Here is a 14,086-nt window from a genome sequence, read left to right as displayed (position 1 = left end):
AAAGTGGCTGCTTCACCGGGCACTGGGTATTCTCAGCAATCTCCCCAGCAGGGGAAGAGAACTGTGTGTGCCACCTGCTTAAACCACTTGAAAGCTCACTGCTGGGCTGGTGGGCTGATCTTCCTGCCTCACTGGGGAAAGAGTAAGGATTCTATTTAAGGTGGTTTTGTGCTGCCACCTGGGGACACCTAGGCACTCACCAGCTGCCTCTTGGCTCTGATCAGTTTAGGATTCCTCAGGCATGCAAGGACCTGGGATCCAGGGGTGGGATGTTTTAAACCCATTAGGGCTTACCTATGGAAACGTTCCCTTCAGAGATTTCTGATTCTTTCCTCTTCCTTCCTGGCACCGCATTCCCCACTCCCAACTCATCCCCGATGATCTGTCCCATCTCCGGACAAAACATGTGCTGTGTCTTTAAATGGGCGGAAGTGGCTGGCAGTGCTTTGCTTGGGTACTGCATTGATTAGGAGATTATATGGAGCTGCGGGAGCCGCCGCCTGGGGGAAGAGAGGTGCAGGTTCTGCTAGGTTTGTGCTCTCCTCCTCCCAGGTTCTCCTTGGCTTCCTTCCCCAAGGCTGCTCAAGGCTGGTATGAGGTGAGGGTGGGTGGGTGGCCGGCTAGCCTCCCTGTGGCCGGCAACTCCAGGGCTTGCTCCGCGCAGCCCTGCCAGCATTACCCATCCTCTTCAGAAGCTGGCAGTGGCAGCAACAGCTCGGCAGCTCCAGCCCCGGGCTGGATTTGCAGAAGACTGCCCTTCACCTCCCTCCCTCAAGCCCAGATCTCAGCCGGGAGAGGGGGAAGTGGGGACAGCAGCAGCACCAGCAGCAGCAGCAATAGTTCTGGCTCTCTTCCCCTTCTCTCTCTTTTTCTCCTTTCTCTTTCTGTGTTCAAGTCACATTACATGGGATTCTGTTCTTTTGGGACTTCTTCATCTTTTCCAATATGTCCTGGGACCTCCGGAGCTGTAACAGGGATGCTAAGGACACGATCAGTGGATTATCGTGACTGTACTAATGAAAGGATTCAAGCTCTCCTGGTAAGTGGAGGAGGGATAAGGTGCCTTCCTCTTCCATCTCTCTAGGACCCTGTGCACCCTCCAGAACCTGACCCCCTCCAGAGGTCTCCTGCAGAGAGACCAGTCTCATTGAACAGGTCATCCAGGGGTAACACATGGTACAAAGTTGGGGTACTCACCCTAGCTCCCTCACTTCTGTGTAGCTCTAGTGTTTTCTGTCAGCATCTTGGGAGTAGAGGTTTTGTGGAAGATGGGGGACTGAAGAGAAAATCTAATTGCAGTTGAAAAGAGTTTCCAACTTCAAGGGGCCTGAGGGCTGGTGCGCACAGAAGGAAATTTTTTTTTATAAAGAGAGGTCCCTCTCCCAGCCTCATGCATCTGCAGCAGGCTCAGCATACAGTTGCACTCTCCTTACCCTTGACTGACACCCCAGGGATCGTATTTCATTATAGATCCTTAGGTCATCCTCAGCCCAGTGGGCAACTTCTACCCATTCTTGGAGGCATGTCTCCGAGAGTAAGAAGGGCCAGACTTCATCTTCTAGGATGTCTGGTCTCCAAAGGAGTATGGGCCACCCACTCTGTCCAGCAAAAGCACAGGCCTAGGGGCTTTGCAAGCCTCTTCCTGGACTTCACATTGGAACGTTAAAGAAGCTTCTTGTTTGAGATGTGCGGGTGGCTGTATTCTAGCCACAGAAATAGTCAGAATATTTTTACCTTCCATTTTAAAAATAAAATCCTTACTGCTTCCTCTTCTTCTTTGATCCACTAAGGACCAGATGGGTGGGTGAATTGGCTTTTTGTCTGGTTGAGGAACTGTAGATTTTGCTTGGAAAACTTTGTCCTACCAGGAATCTGGTACCCCTGCGGGGCACCATGTGCAGCTGCCTTGAAGGCCCCCTTAGGAGGAAAAAGGCTTCCTGGGCTGGGGAGGGAGACTTCTCTCCTTGAACAGGGTGGAAAGTGGGAGGAGGAGAATGAGCTTGGGAGAGCTCCCTGCAGGGATGCACCTCCCTTCATTGCGGCTGGCAGTCCAAGCTGGGGTGGTGGTAGGGCATCTCTCTGGGTGGCAGGTGGATTTTCAGTCAGGGATGGGGTATCAAGCAGTTTAAGACATGGAGTCCTAGCGTGGCTGTAGGTCACATCTGGATTTTGTGAAACCCCTACCCTACATTATAGACTGACAGAATGGATCTGACTCTCCTATAGGCAAGAGGGTATCTTAATGAGTCTTGTGAAGGTTCTTTGCAGAAGGCAAACGGAGGAGCTAAGTTCTTGCAAGCTTAGCACTTAAGACCTGTGAGGCCCTGAGAAGTGGCAAGCACTTGTACCCATCTAGACTATAACTCCTTCTCAGGCTCTAATATCACACATGGGCTTAGTTCTTGTTCTGAAGGCATACTCGCTTTTTTGAGTTTGAGAAAGATAGAGCTACTCAGATCCTTACTTTCTTGGGGCCAAGTGCCCTGTGCCTGCTGGGTTGCAAACTATTAGCAGGGTCTGTTGCCACTGGGAACTCGCCCCATATCAGTAGCCAGAGCTGTATCTTCATCCCTCAGGAGAGTCAAGCTGAAGCCTCTAAGCAAGGTGCTGCTGAGAGAGCAGGGACACTGGGCTCTGCATCAGAAACCACTGGGCATCTTTCCTTTGCTGTCAGCACACCCAGCTTGGGGTTGAGGGGTAGTTTGGCTGTCATTCAGGATGAGACATCACTTTAACACAGAAGGCTTCTTGCCTAAGCCTTCGTTGGTCTTTCAGAGACATGCAGAAATATTTGCCTTTAAAAGCATGCCTTGAATATTTCTTGATGCATTTCAACAAGGAGAGTGGTGTTAAGCTGGGGACTTTAACGTGTCTAACCTTATCTTTTTCAGCCAGACAATGGGGGGGGGCAGGGGCTTTGTCATTTATTTATGTTTTCCTGCATACTGTTAGACCTCATGACCCACAGTCTCATTAAAGTACAGATGTTTGTTCATTTTGGCCCCCTGGTAGTCCTGTTGTGTATATTTTTGTTTGAAATGTGGCTGGTTCCCTTTGGTGGCATCCTATGTCAGGGTATCACCAACTCTTCCAATAGAGATGACTGAATATATTGGCAACCATGTTCTGGATAATACTGCCTGCATAGGAGAGGATGGGGTTCATGAGCTTTTTAATGTTTGAAAGCATTTCTAAATACAGTTCTTTGATGTCTATCATGCATTCATGATATAAAAAGTAACGCTGAGAATAAAAGCATAGTGACAACTAATGTTTATTGATACTTAACTATGTGGCAAGCATCATATTCAACGCTTTGAATGTATTAATATGGGACTTACTGGATTATGATTAAGATTCCCATTTTACAGTGGGGAAGGTGAGATAGTGAGGTTAAGTGGCCTGTGTGAGGGCAGATAGATAAGAATCAGGCTTTGGATTTGCAACAGGGTAATTTCCCCCAATTGTTCACCTGTTCTTGGTTACCTTTCCCCTTCTGTACTGACTTCTGTGAATACTCTGTACTGACTTTCTCCTGCTCTGTCTCTTTGCCTTATATTCACTAGGTAACTTAATTAGACTCTGAAGTGCATGGACATGTGTTATCTAATTTCATTTTTACTATAATCCAGCAAAGTGTCTGGTATCTACCTTTTAGAGCAAGGGAAACTACAGTACAGAGTGGTTAAGTGTTTTGATTAAATTTATGTGACAAATTCATGAAAAAGTTAGGATGCAAACTCTTGTTGCTTCCCTTATGCCAGGTTGGTGACCACCCCAGCAATCAAGGTGTGTCTGTGTCAGACCTACATTCCCAGAGAGCAGGTTCAAGGTCAATGCATCTATGCGCTCTTCCATTCTTTTAATTCTGCAAATGTTCATCAAGTTTCTATTATTTGTAGCCCTCTGCCTAGATACTGTGGGAGTTAAAACCATGCGAGGATATTGCCTTGGCCTTCTAGGGGCTGGTAGCCTCACAGATGGAACACCCTTTCTCCCTCCCCCAAATACATATGGAAGCACAAGTCAGTAAGTGCTAAGGGGCAGATAAGTGCAGTGAGCAACAAGCACTCTAGAAATTCATTTCAGCTAGTGCAGGAAAAAAGACTTGGGGTGATTGGCACATGAAGGAAGTGGGCTTAAATGCTGGACAATTGGATAAGTAAAGGCTATACTTTCCACAACATTCACACTGTACTGTGTGGAGTTATGCGCTTATTGCAGGTGATGCTTTTGGATGAAGATGATCATGATATATGTCTGTGATTGACAAGTGGCTGTAGTATGGTGATACACAAGTCTCTCTGAAAGCTGACCTCTGTATTAGGGCAGGGCATTAGGCTGTATCAAAAGATGTCTCAGTGATTCCATCTGCTGGTAATTTGGTGAGCAAGTTTCATTAGAGGAGGCTGAGAGAGGAAGTGGCAATTTAGAAGCCAAGAATCTTTTTTTTTTTCCTTCCCTTGGTAGTGGGGATTAAACCCAGGGGTTCTCTACCACTGAGCTACACCCCCAGCCCTTTTTGTTTATTTTGAAACAGTGTCTCCCTAAGTTGCCAAGGCTGGTCCCAAACAACTTGTGATCCTGCGGCCTCAGCCTTCTAAGTAGCTGGGATTAGAGGCATGCACCTCTGCACCCAGCCGATTTTTCTTTAGAATTTTTTTTTCACTTTTCCTTTACTTCTACTTGATTTCCGCCCCCTCTTTTGGCGATGTAAAGATGTGCCCAATTCCTGTAGAGCTTCAGATCCTAAAATACTAAGGTCCAATTCTGTGGGTCTGCTTTCCTCCACAGATTGCTTTGTCCCCCACAGGCCTCAGCAGACTGCTGTGACATCTGTCTGGATTCTTTCCCGTGTTCCTGGTTCTCACATCTGTTGGGCTTGGTGGTGCACTCTCCACAGAGCCCAAGGGCTGGAACAGACCTCCAGGAAAAGTCAGTACACCAGGAGAATTTGATTTTGTGAACAAATTAAAATCTAGAATTAGGAAAGCGTGTAGTTCCTGGCACTTCTCAGGTGGTGAGGCCTCAGTCCCCAGATGAGAGGAATTAATTTTGAGTTTCTATCTGTGTGTGAGAGGGTGAGTGAGAAATCATGCTACTTCCACACTGTTTATTTGGGAAGATGGTGCTGTGAGAACTTACTTGTCTTTTTCCCTGGTGACTGGGATAGAGTCCAGACTTTTGCACACCCCTCCGTATTTCATGGCTATTAATGTTCCTTCAGCCATATTTGATTGACACCAAAGGTCAATTTATGTCCATTATTCTTGTTCCCTTAAAATCTGTTAGTACACAGAGCTCTGCTCCTTCTCCAATTCTTGTTTATATAGCACATATCAATTCTCTAAGATTTTTTTCTGTATAACAAGTTTCCTTTAGAGGAGAGAGCCCTGATGTGGCCCCTACACACCTCCCTTAGAGCCAGGCTTCCTAGCTCTCGATGTGGTCCTGAAGGTGGGTTGCAAGGCAGGTTGGGGGTCTCAGTGGCTTGAGAGATGCCTTCTGAATCAGAACCTTGTAACTATCTTTTGGCCTGCTGTGTGGCCTTGGTAGGTGACTTCTGTTTGCCTTGGGTGGTGGTGGTTTTGAAAGTGGGATTAAATGACAGCACTGGGCAGATTAGTCGATCTCTCAGCTTCCTTTTTACTAATGGCTTAGAAAAAGGCCATCATCCTGAGAGAGCGGGTGGCATGTGATATGGACTGTTGGTGCCCTTCTTTAGCCAGCAGGGGATACTGAAAATAAACCTTCATTTGAAAATATTAAATATTCATTTACAAACATTGCACAGCAGGCATGCCCTCCTGTGAACAGCGCAAGGTTTATTTTATTACTTGGTGGGGTGGAATTGGAGTTTTGCAATGGTTCAGGCCCTGAGTGCTGGTCATCTAGCATTGAAATCCCTTGAGTGAGCAGGACAGCTCAGGGCAAGGACCAAATCTTCTGACTCTACAGATTTCTCAAGGATGGACCTTCCCAGCTGTCACCTGTGTTTCCCTTGGGAAACTACACCTGGCTTCAATAAGCAGCAATAAGCATTATTTGCTTTGCTTTGTCTTTGTTGTTGTTCTCATTATTATTTTAAGAAAAAGAGGTTCACTATCTCAGAATGTAAGCTTGTGGGTGGTAGAGGTTGTGACAAATCATATTATGAGTACTAGAGGTTCTTCTTGCTGCTGGCTTGAAGCCTTTTCTGCTGGCCATTATGAGACTCGTTGTCATCAAGCTTATTGCTGGAAGAGATGATTTAAGAGTTTTCAGTGAAAGAACTTGAAAAGTACTACTCTGATCCTTTACTGAATTGTCCACAAGACTGGGCATTTGTTTCCTTAAAGAGTTAAGGGAGATAATCAACTAGGCATTGCTAGGCTTTATTCCTTCCTTCTTTCCTTCCTTCCTCCCTTCCTTCCTTCTCCATGCAGGGTCTTGCTAAGTTGTTGAGGCTGACCTTGAATTTGGCATCCTCCTGCCTCAGCTGGGATTATAGGCATGACCACCAGCCCTGCTGTGTTTATTTTTTCTTAATGCTATTTTTTGAGTTTGTACTTGCAGATAGATGTGGAATTAATCTGAATGGGGCAAGTGAGGCCATGATAACCACTCTGTAGTAGCTTAACTACTTGTAAATTTAGTTCTTGATCACTCTGCATCCCCTCGGAGTCTGGAAAACTCTCCAAGGAAGCATCCTCCCTGTGATGGCTCAGTGATCCAGGCTATAGAATCTCGTATAAGCTCACATGGATTTTCTAAGCTATGCCCTATGATTAGTTTACAGGTAAGTGAACTAAGGAGAGGCTGTTATCTGCTCAAGATCACACACAGAAGTGTTTGAGCTAGCCGGAATAGCAGCATACAGCTGCAATCTCAGGGACTGGGGAGGCTGCCACAGGATGATCATATGTTTGGGGCCAGAGAGGCAATTTAATTTAGCAAGACCTTGTCTCAAAATAAAAAATAAAAAGGGCAAGAAAAAGAAATATGGTAGTCCAGTTGCAAAGCAGTTGGAAGGCAGATCTTTGTCTGTAAGAAAAGAAAAGACTTTTAATACTCAGGAACAGTTTGAGAAATATTATGGGACAATTTATGAAGACAGTAGTTGATGGTTTACAAAGGTGTGCAAGAACAGAGAGAGTGATATTGGTCAAAAGAAGTCAAGAAAGGGTAATTGGAGGAGGTGGGTTCATTCTTGAAAAGTGAAGGCTATTGTCATTTCAAAAGAGATCAGGCCTGGGGGGGGAGGCAAGAACTGAGCCATTAAAAAAAAAAATAAGGGCCTTGTGGGATGCTAGGGTAGAAGTGGCAAAACAGGGCTCAAGTAGAGAAAGTTCAAAGCAAGGCAAAGTCCTGCAGGTGTGGAGGAGAAGCCCTCAGGCCCAGGATGACCAAAGAGCATGGAGAGGCACTTGCTAGCTCAGTGGGAACCATGCTTGGGGCAAGAACTGAATGTGTACATGTTTGGGAGCTAGAAAGGACAGTCACATGACTGAGGATGTGACTCAGTGTAGGCTGCTTGCCTTAGCATGCTTGAGGTCCTGGGATCCATCTCCAGTATCACTCACACAAAAAATAAAAATAAATTCATAAATAAAAAGAGGGAAAAGACAATAACACTTCTATGAGCTTTCCTTTTTTATTTTTAAAATCTGACAATCCTACTGGAGAGGAGGCATTTATACCATTTCGTAGGTTTAAACAAACAAATAAACAAACAAAAAACAAAACAACCCCAGAGTGTCAAAGAGGTTTAAGTAACAGGCCCTGCACCACATAGAAATGCAGAACTGGGACCATTTGGAAGAAGCTGTGCTCCAGATCTTGGATCCTTGACCTTCTCACTCTGCTCCAAGCAGTGAGCAGAGTATTGATCTGGCTGAAATCTGGAGCTTCCAGCTTGACAGTTCCGACACATTTGCCAAGGAGCTGGGGTCTTCCTTCTGGATGCTGTGCCCTCTGTATCAGGAGATGCAGTTACAACACCCCCACGGGGAGCCACAGCCCTACCCCTACCTGACCTTGTGGCTGTCCCTTCACGCCTGGGTCAGGAGGTATTTTTTTTTTTTTAATTGTGAAATATTTCACACATACAAAAGAATGAACAAAATGTAACCACACAGTTCAGAGAAGAATAATTAAACAAACATCGCCTGCTCACCATCCAGTTAAGCCTCAGAACGTCAGCCTTAGCTGTGAAACCATTCTTTTTTAAGATTGATGACAATATTTAAAGGTTGGGACTAGCCTCTGAGAATGCAAATCTTTGTGAACAGAGTGCTGACTGTGGTCTACATTCTCCCACCTAGAAGAGTGGGGAATCTCAGCCAGTACTCACTGGGTTGTAGCTTTGGCATGGTGGAGCTCCCTTACCCTAGCTATGCAGTACACTGTTAGGGACAGATCACACCGCCTCTGCTGCTCACCGATTGTATGATTATGGACAAGTTTGTTATTTTCCTCAAGCCTTGATGCTCATCTGCAAAATGGGGCCAATCACACCTATCTCAGAGGGCTGCTGTAAAGATCCTCCGGATTAAATGGGACAAATCATGTTCATGCACACAGGAAGAGGCCAGGCACATGCAACCACTTTATCACTGTTAGCTGCTATTAGAGTCCTAATGATTTTATGTTTGAAATATAGACAGAAACTGTGGTCATAGTCCTTGCCTTCCACCCACTTAAAATTCACTTTTCTTGTTTGTTCTGTCCTAGATGGATCCAGAGAACCCTGATTATTATCTGTCTTGCATAGGACACAAGGTCACTATCAGTCAGTTTTTACCCTTTCTTTCAAGTGAGCAGCCTCCCAAATCTTGTGTTTTTTTTCTCTCATTGCTGGAAACCTTCCATTTTCTGTCCCAAACAGGCATGGTCACTTGACCACTTTGATGGAGGCCAGAACTTGTTCTGCCACTCATTAGAGGGTGACCATTGCAAGGTATCCATGCCCTCATCTCTAAAATAATAAGAGATTCCATCAACAGAATTGATCTCTTTTGGACATACTTGTCCTTTTGACTAAGGGTTCTTGGGGTACAAGATCCTTAATGGTCTTCCCAAGTTCCTATTATATTCTTCTGTCCTTTCTTTAGTCATTTAATCATTTGTGTATTCAACCAACATTTCTTACCACTGGGCTAGATGGCAAGAATAAATAAGAACTGGTCCTTGCCTTGGAGGGGTGCCTGTTGTTGTGGGGGGAGCCAGAACTGGCACCCGCTTTTAGGTAGGATCTTACAGGAAAATTCCATGGGAGGGACTCAGATGCCTCTCCTGCTGGAGTGCAAATAGATTAATCTTTCAGTTCAGATCTTTTTTTGGACCCTTTCTCCTGAGACCTGGAGCCTCTTTGTTTCATAATAGCTTCCCTGCAGTGACCTCAACATTTTATCCTTACAGAATGGTCATAGTTTACATCCAGGGACATTATGACATGACATGCAAAATAGCTTTGATTTTTCAGACTTAATTTGACAAACCTCAGGATGCAAATTTGGGGAACTGAGCATTTTTTTTTTTTCTTTGAGGGTGATTTGCTTTGCTGTTGCACATTGTTTTCCTCGGCCTTTTAATGCATTTATTTTGCATCCTATTAACTGGCATGTCTAAAAGATTTCTTTTATCCCTCTGATTTCATTAACCAAGTGTTTCTACTTCATGTTTTTGCTTTCTTTGATATAAATAAGTAAAATAAATTTATACTCTTGTGAGGCCCATTAGTAATAAAGAGCCAACCATTGCCACTGAGCTCGTGTGAACTTTGCATAAAGCATGGCATTTTAGCAGTAATGATAGTATTCCTGTTTTGCAAAAATCTATATTTGGAGTAGTTAAGTATTAAGTACTGTTAAATACTGAGAGTACTGTGTATGCAGCTACAGGGTTGGGTTTTCTTACTTGCTGCAGCCTCAGTTTCTTTCTCTGGCTAAATTCTTCTATTTCTAGGCATAAGTTAAGATCACTTCTGAGCTGCTCGCTAGCACAAAATGTAATTGTAATTGTCACCATCAGTCACAAGGAACCCTTAGCCATATTGTCAGGAATGGGACTAGAAAGTACAATTGTGCACTTATCTCTGTTTCTTCTCTTCCTGGGGTGGGCTAAGCTCTCACATTCACTTCATGAAAACAAATTTAGAATAGTCTCCCACCCAACCTCCTCACCTCCTCCTCTGCCAACCTCCTCACCTCCACCTCTCCCAGTTGTTTACACTGGCAACTTTGGCACAGTTTTTATTTGTTCTTCCTCAATCCCCATGTGGTTACTTCTGTCTTTGTAATGTCTCTCTGACTTACTCGCTCCCTTTTCCATGACTCTTGCTACTGTCTTCTTAATTCATAATCTTTTAGTGTCTTACTTGGTGTGTTGTAAAAACCATCTATCTAATTTAAAATCTGCTTTATTCTTATATAGTTTGCAAAGCATAAAATTCATTCACTTAGGATGAATTTAGTATTCACAGATTCTTATATCCATCACTTTATTCAACTTTAGAGCATTTCATTCCCTCAAAAAGAAACCTCATACCCTCTAGGTTAGCATCCCATTACGAATCCCCATCCCCCAGCCCAGCCTAGGCAACCATTTCTGTTTCTCTAGACTTCTGTGCTCTGGACTTGCTTATGAATGGACTTTTGTGTCTGGCTTCTTGCACTTAGTATAACATTTTTAAGCTTTAACTAAGTTATAGCTCGTATCAATACTTCATTGCTTTTTCTGGTTGAATAATTTAGTTCTCAGATCTGGTTTTCACTAAGCTGTCACACAAGTCAGATGATCAACCCTTCTACAAAAATTGATTTTTGGCTCCCTGTTGCCTAAAAGCTAACAGCTGACACCTTGGCATGTCATGCAAGGTCTTTTCCAGTGGGCTCTGTCCTGGCCTCCAGCCTCATCACTCACTCCATCCTTCCATATACCTCCTATCCCAGGCCCAACACAGCCCGAGTGCTGTGTGGCAAGTACCTCTTCATGTCATTGGAGTCTTTTTTTATGCTCTTCTGTCTCTGCCTATGGAAATTCTAGTTGACCTGCATAACTCAGCTTCATTACCAGTTGCTTGAAAAATTTTCCCAGATTTATCTCACCCCCCAAGTAAGAATTATTACTTTTCCATTCTCTGAGCTCTTTGCTTGGTTTCCCATAATTTCATTGTCTTGGATTAGAAGTCATTATGTATTTTTCACATTCTTATATATTTCTCATTTTAATTAAAAGTCAGAGTTACAGATTTTTGAAGAGAAAGTTATCAGTATTTAAAATGGATTTCTTTTTGCAATTCAAGATATCCATGGACATTGTAGAAAAATTAGAAAATGTAGAGTCAAGAGAAAAAAATATCAGACATAACATGATCCCTCAGAGATAATCACTGTTAGCATTTTCGTTTATATTCTTCAAACTATTCTTTGTATACTATACTATGTATAGATGGATAGATAGACATATTTATAATAAATTCTATATATTGTTCTGATTAAAATACCTGGTATCTCTAGAATAATAAAAATCGACTTTCATAATTACTTTTAAGCATAGCATTGCAAGTGTATATCACTTATCTATTTTATTTGACATTTTTGGTTCTTTCTAATTTTTCAACTTAAAAATGATGTCATGATCAATATCCTTCAGATTAAAAACTTAGAAGCTAGATTTCTGGGCCAGAGTCTTTGGATTCATTGCACAAATTGCCCTTGAGAAAGGTTGTTTCAGCTTAAGCACCTACCAGCCTGTTAGGAGAGTGCTCTCTCCTCTGTTGTCCTTGCCTCGGTATTACCATACTTTAGAGTCTTTGCCAATCTGATATTCCAAAAATGGTATTTCAGAGTTGCATTAATTTGCATTTCTTTGATCATTGATGCCATTTTTTTCATTTCTTTTTTTTTTCCAATTTATATTTTGTCTCTGAATTGCCTGTTTTTTGTCTGTTGCCCATTTTACTGTTAACATGATCATCTTTCTCACTGCATAGAACTCATTAACATAGTAGAGATTTTAACCCTTAATCACACATATTTTCTCATGGTTTTTTTTATTTTTTGCTTCAGGCAGAATTTTGACACACAGTTTCTTCATTAGTCTGAATATGATCATGTTCTTTTCCTTATGGTTTCTGTGTTTGGAATTTTTCAAAGAAAGTTATTCCCAAACTATTTTTTTTTAAGGACTGATGTGATTTTGTTTTTAAGTTTAATATTCAGTCCATTTAAATATAAACTAATAGTTACAAGGTAAGTCTTCGGTCATGGGACCAGAAGGGGCTATGGGAACATGTCTGTTTTCCTAGCCTCAGGCATTAGCTTGGGCACAAGAGTTCCCACTTTCCAGAGTGTTCTCGTCAACGACTTTCCATCAGTGGCGATTTTCCCTCAGTCCTTCTGAAATTACATCTTTCATTATATGCCAGCCATATGTCAGAAATTGTCTCAGTAGTTGGTCCAAGGATTAAATGAGTTTGCAAATAAGGTAGTATGACCATGTACAGCACAGGGCACGGCACACAAACTTTGCATATGTGTTTGGTTGAATGAACAAGGGAGTGAATGGATGGTAGTGTGAACAGTGCTAGCAGGGCCCTGAGGATATGGTAAAATAGCAGCTACTCTTCCATTGAGGTAGACTTTTGTCCTGGTAACAAGTCTATGCACACCCACCAATTATAGGGTCCCATGGGGAACATGGAAGAAAGAAAATTCATGCTATGGGTTTTGAGCAGTCTAAGGTTTAGGACAGGACCCATAAGTGCTTCTTACAGACCTTGCATAAGGTACTTTAGCAGGCGTGAACTGCACTGAGAATTCCAGGGGATGTGGGGAGTTGGAGCTCTGGTGGATCTTATTGGGTAATTCTTCCTGAGGAAAATGCATTGGAAGTAGAGTTTTGATGGAAAGCTGGACACATAGAGTAGATTTGTGGAGTGAAGTCATTCTCTGCAGAGAGATTGATGTAAAGTAAGCATTTAAAATATTCATTTGAAATTGTCTTTTTTTTCTTTTCCTCCTTCCCCTCCTACCTCCTTTTGCTCTCACTGCCTCTGCGTTCTGAGCTTTTCATCTTCTTTCTGTTTCTAGGACCATTTAGAAATTATCCTGATAAATGTTGTTAATACAGTTAAGTCACTTTTGCAGTGCTTCAGCTCCTGGGCGGGAAGACACCAGAGAGCAGGAAATAAATACTTCTCAAAGAGCCACTCAAGGCAGAGGAGAAGTGTTTATTTTTAAAGATTTACCTGGATCATAGTAGGCTCTCCCCTATTTTGATAATCACTGAATGAGGAACAAATGCATAGGTTCTCTGTGATTCATAGCCCTCCGGGAAACTGGGTGAAGAATCAAAGGATCTCAACCTGCAGTGGTCTGGGAAGTGGGCGGGAGTTGGACATTTCTGCCACAAAGGATTGCAAGTTGGAAGCTTTGAGTCATGTCCATCGACTCTCACCAAGTTTGCTGACGTAAGAGACTCTGCCCCTTGAGAGCAGACAGTGTTACAAGAAAAAGAGACCTCTGAAATAAAGAGAGATTGATCAAACTCTGGACATAGGTGCTAAAGAGATGGGCACAGGTCATTGCAGTTGGCTGCTGTTAGCCAGAGACTCTTCTTGGCAGTCAAATAATTGGGTAAAATACTTGCAGTCCTAAGGTAGAAAGAAATGGGTCCCTGTCTCCATATCTTATCTCCCATCTCCTGTAAGCATTTACCATTCCCTCCATAAATGCCATCTTTTATTTCAGGAGTCAGCGAACTTGAGCCTACTGCCTGTTTTTGTAAACTTGTACTGGGGGAAAGCCATGCTCCTTCATTCACACTCTGGATGCTGCCTTTGCCCTGTAACAACAGAGTTCTGTAGTTGCAACAGAGACTGTATGGTCTCAAAGCCAAAAATATTTTTGTGGCCCTTTACAGAAACAGTTTGCTGACCCCTTTAATATACTCAGTAGATGTCTGATTTTGAGATGTTTCTATGAGGATCATGGTTTACCTCAGTCCAGGCCGCTTTCTTAATGAAAGGACTCTTTCGTCCTGGCACTTACTTGCAAGATGATTTACTAGAACTGGGGATGTGGTCAGGGGTTCAGGTCTCTTG

At 43.1% G+C, this 14,086-nt stretch overlaps 1 protein-coding gene across 10 annotated transcripts in view; it reads left to right on the top strand.

The window, feature by feature from the left end:
- GRAMD1B (GRAM domain containing 1B) overlaps window positions 1-14,086 on the top strand; it is a 180,447-nt gene that overhangs the window by 90,446 nt on the left and 75,915 nt on the right. Inside the window, exon 1 of one of the 10 annotated variants that reach the window (XM_081278476.1) lies at window positions 833-1,039. The exons of the other annotated variants lie outside the window; for them this stretch is intronic. Coding sequence (XP_081134602.1) covers window positions 1,017-1,039 — 23 coding nt within the window. The 5' untranslated portion in view covers window positions 833-1,016. Of the gene's footprint in view, window positions 1-832; window positions 1,040-14,086 lie in introns of those variants that run through there. 10 annotated transcript variants of the gene reach the window in all.

The sequence above is a fragment of the Spermophilus citellus genome, assembly GCF_964194105.1.
Source record: "Spermophilus citellus genome assembly, chromosome: 2".
NCBI classification, from domain to species: domain Eukaryota; kingdom Metazoa; phylum Chordata; class Mammalia; order Rodentia; family Sciuridae; genus Spermophilus; species Spermophilus citellus.
The sequence above is the reverse complement of the archived record's forward strand: the minus strand, read 5'-3'. Positions and strand labels throughout refer to the sequence as shown.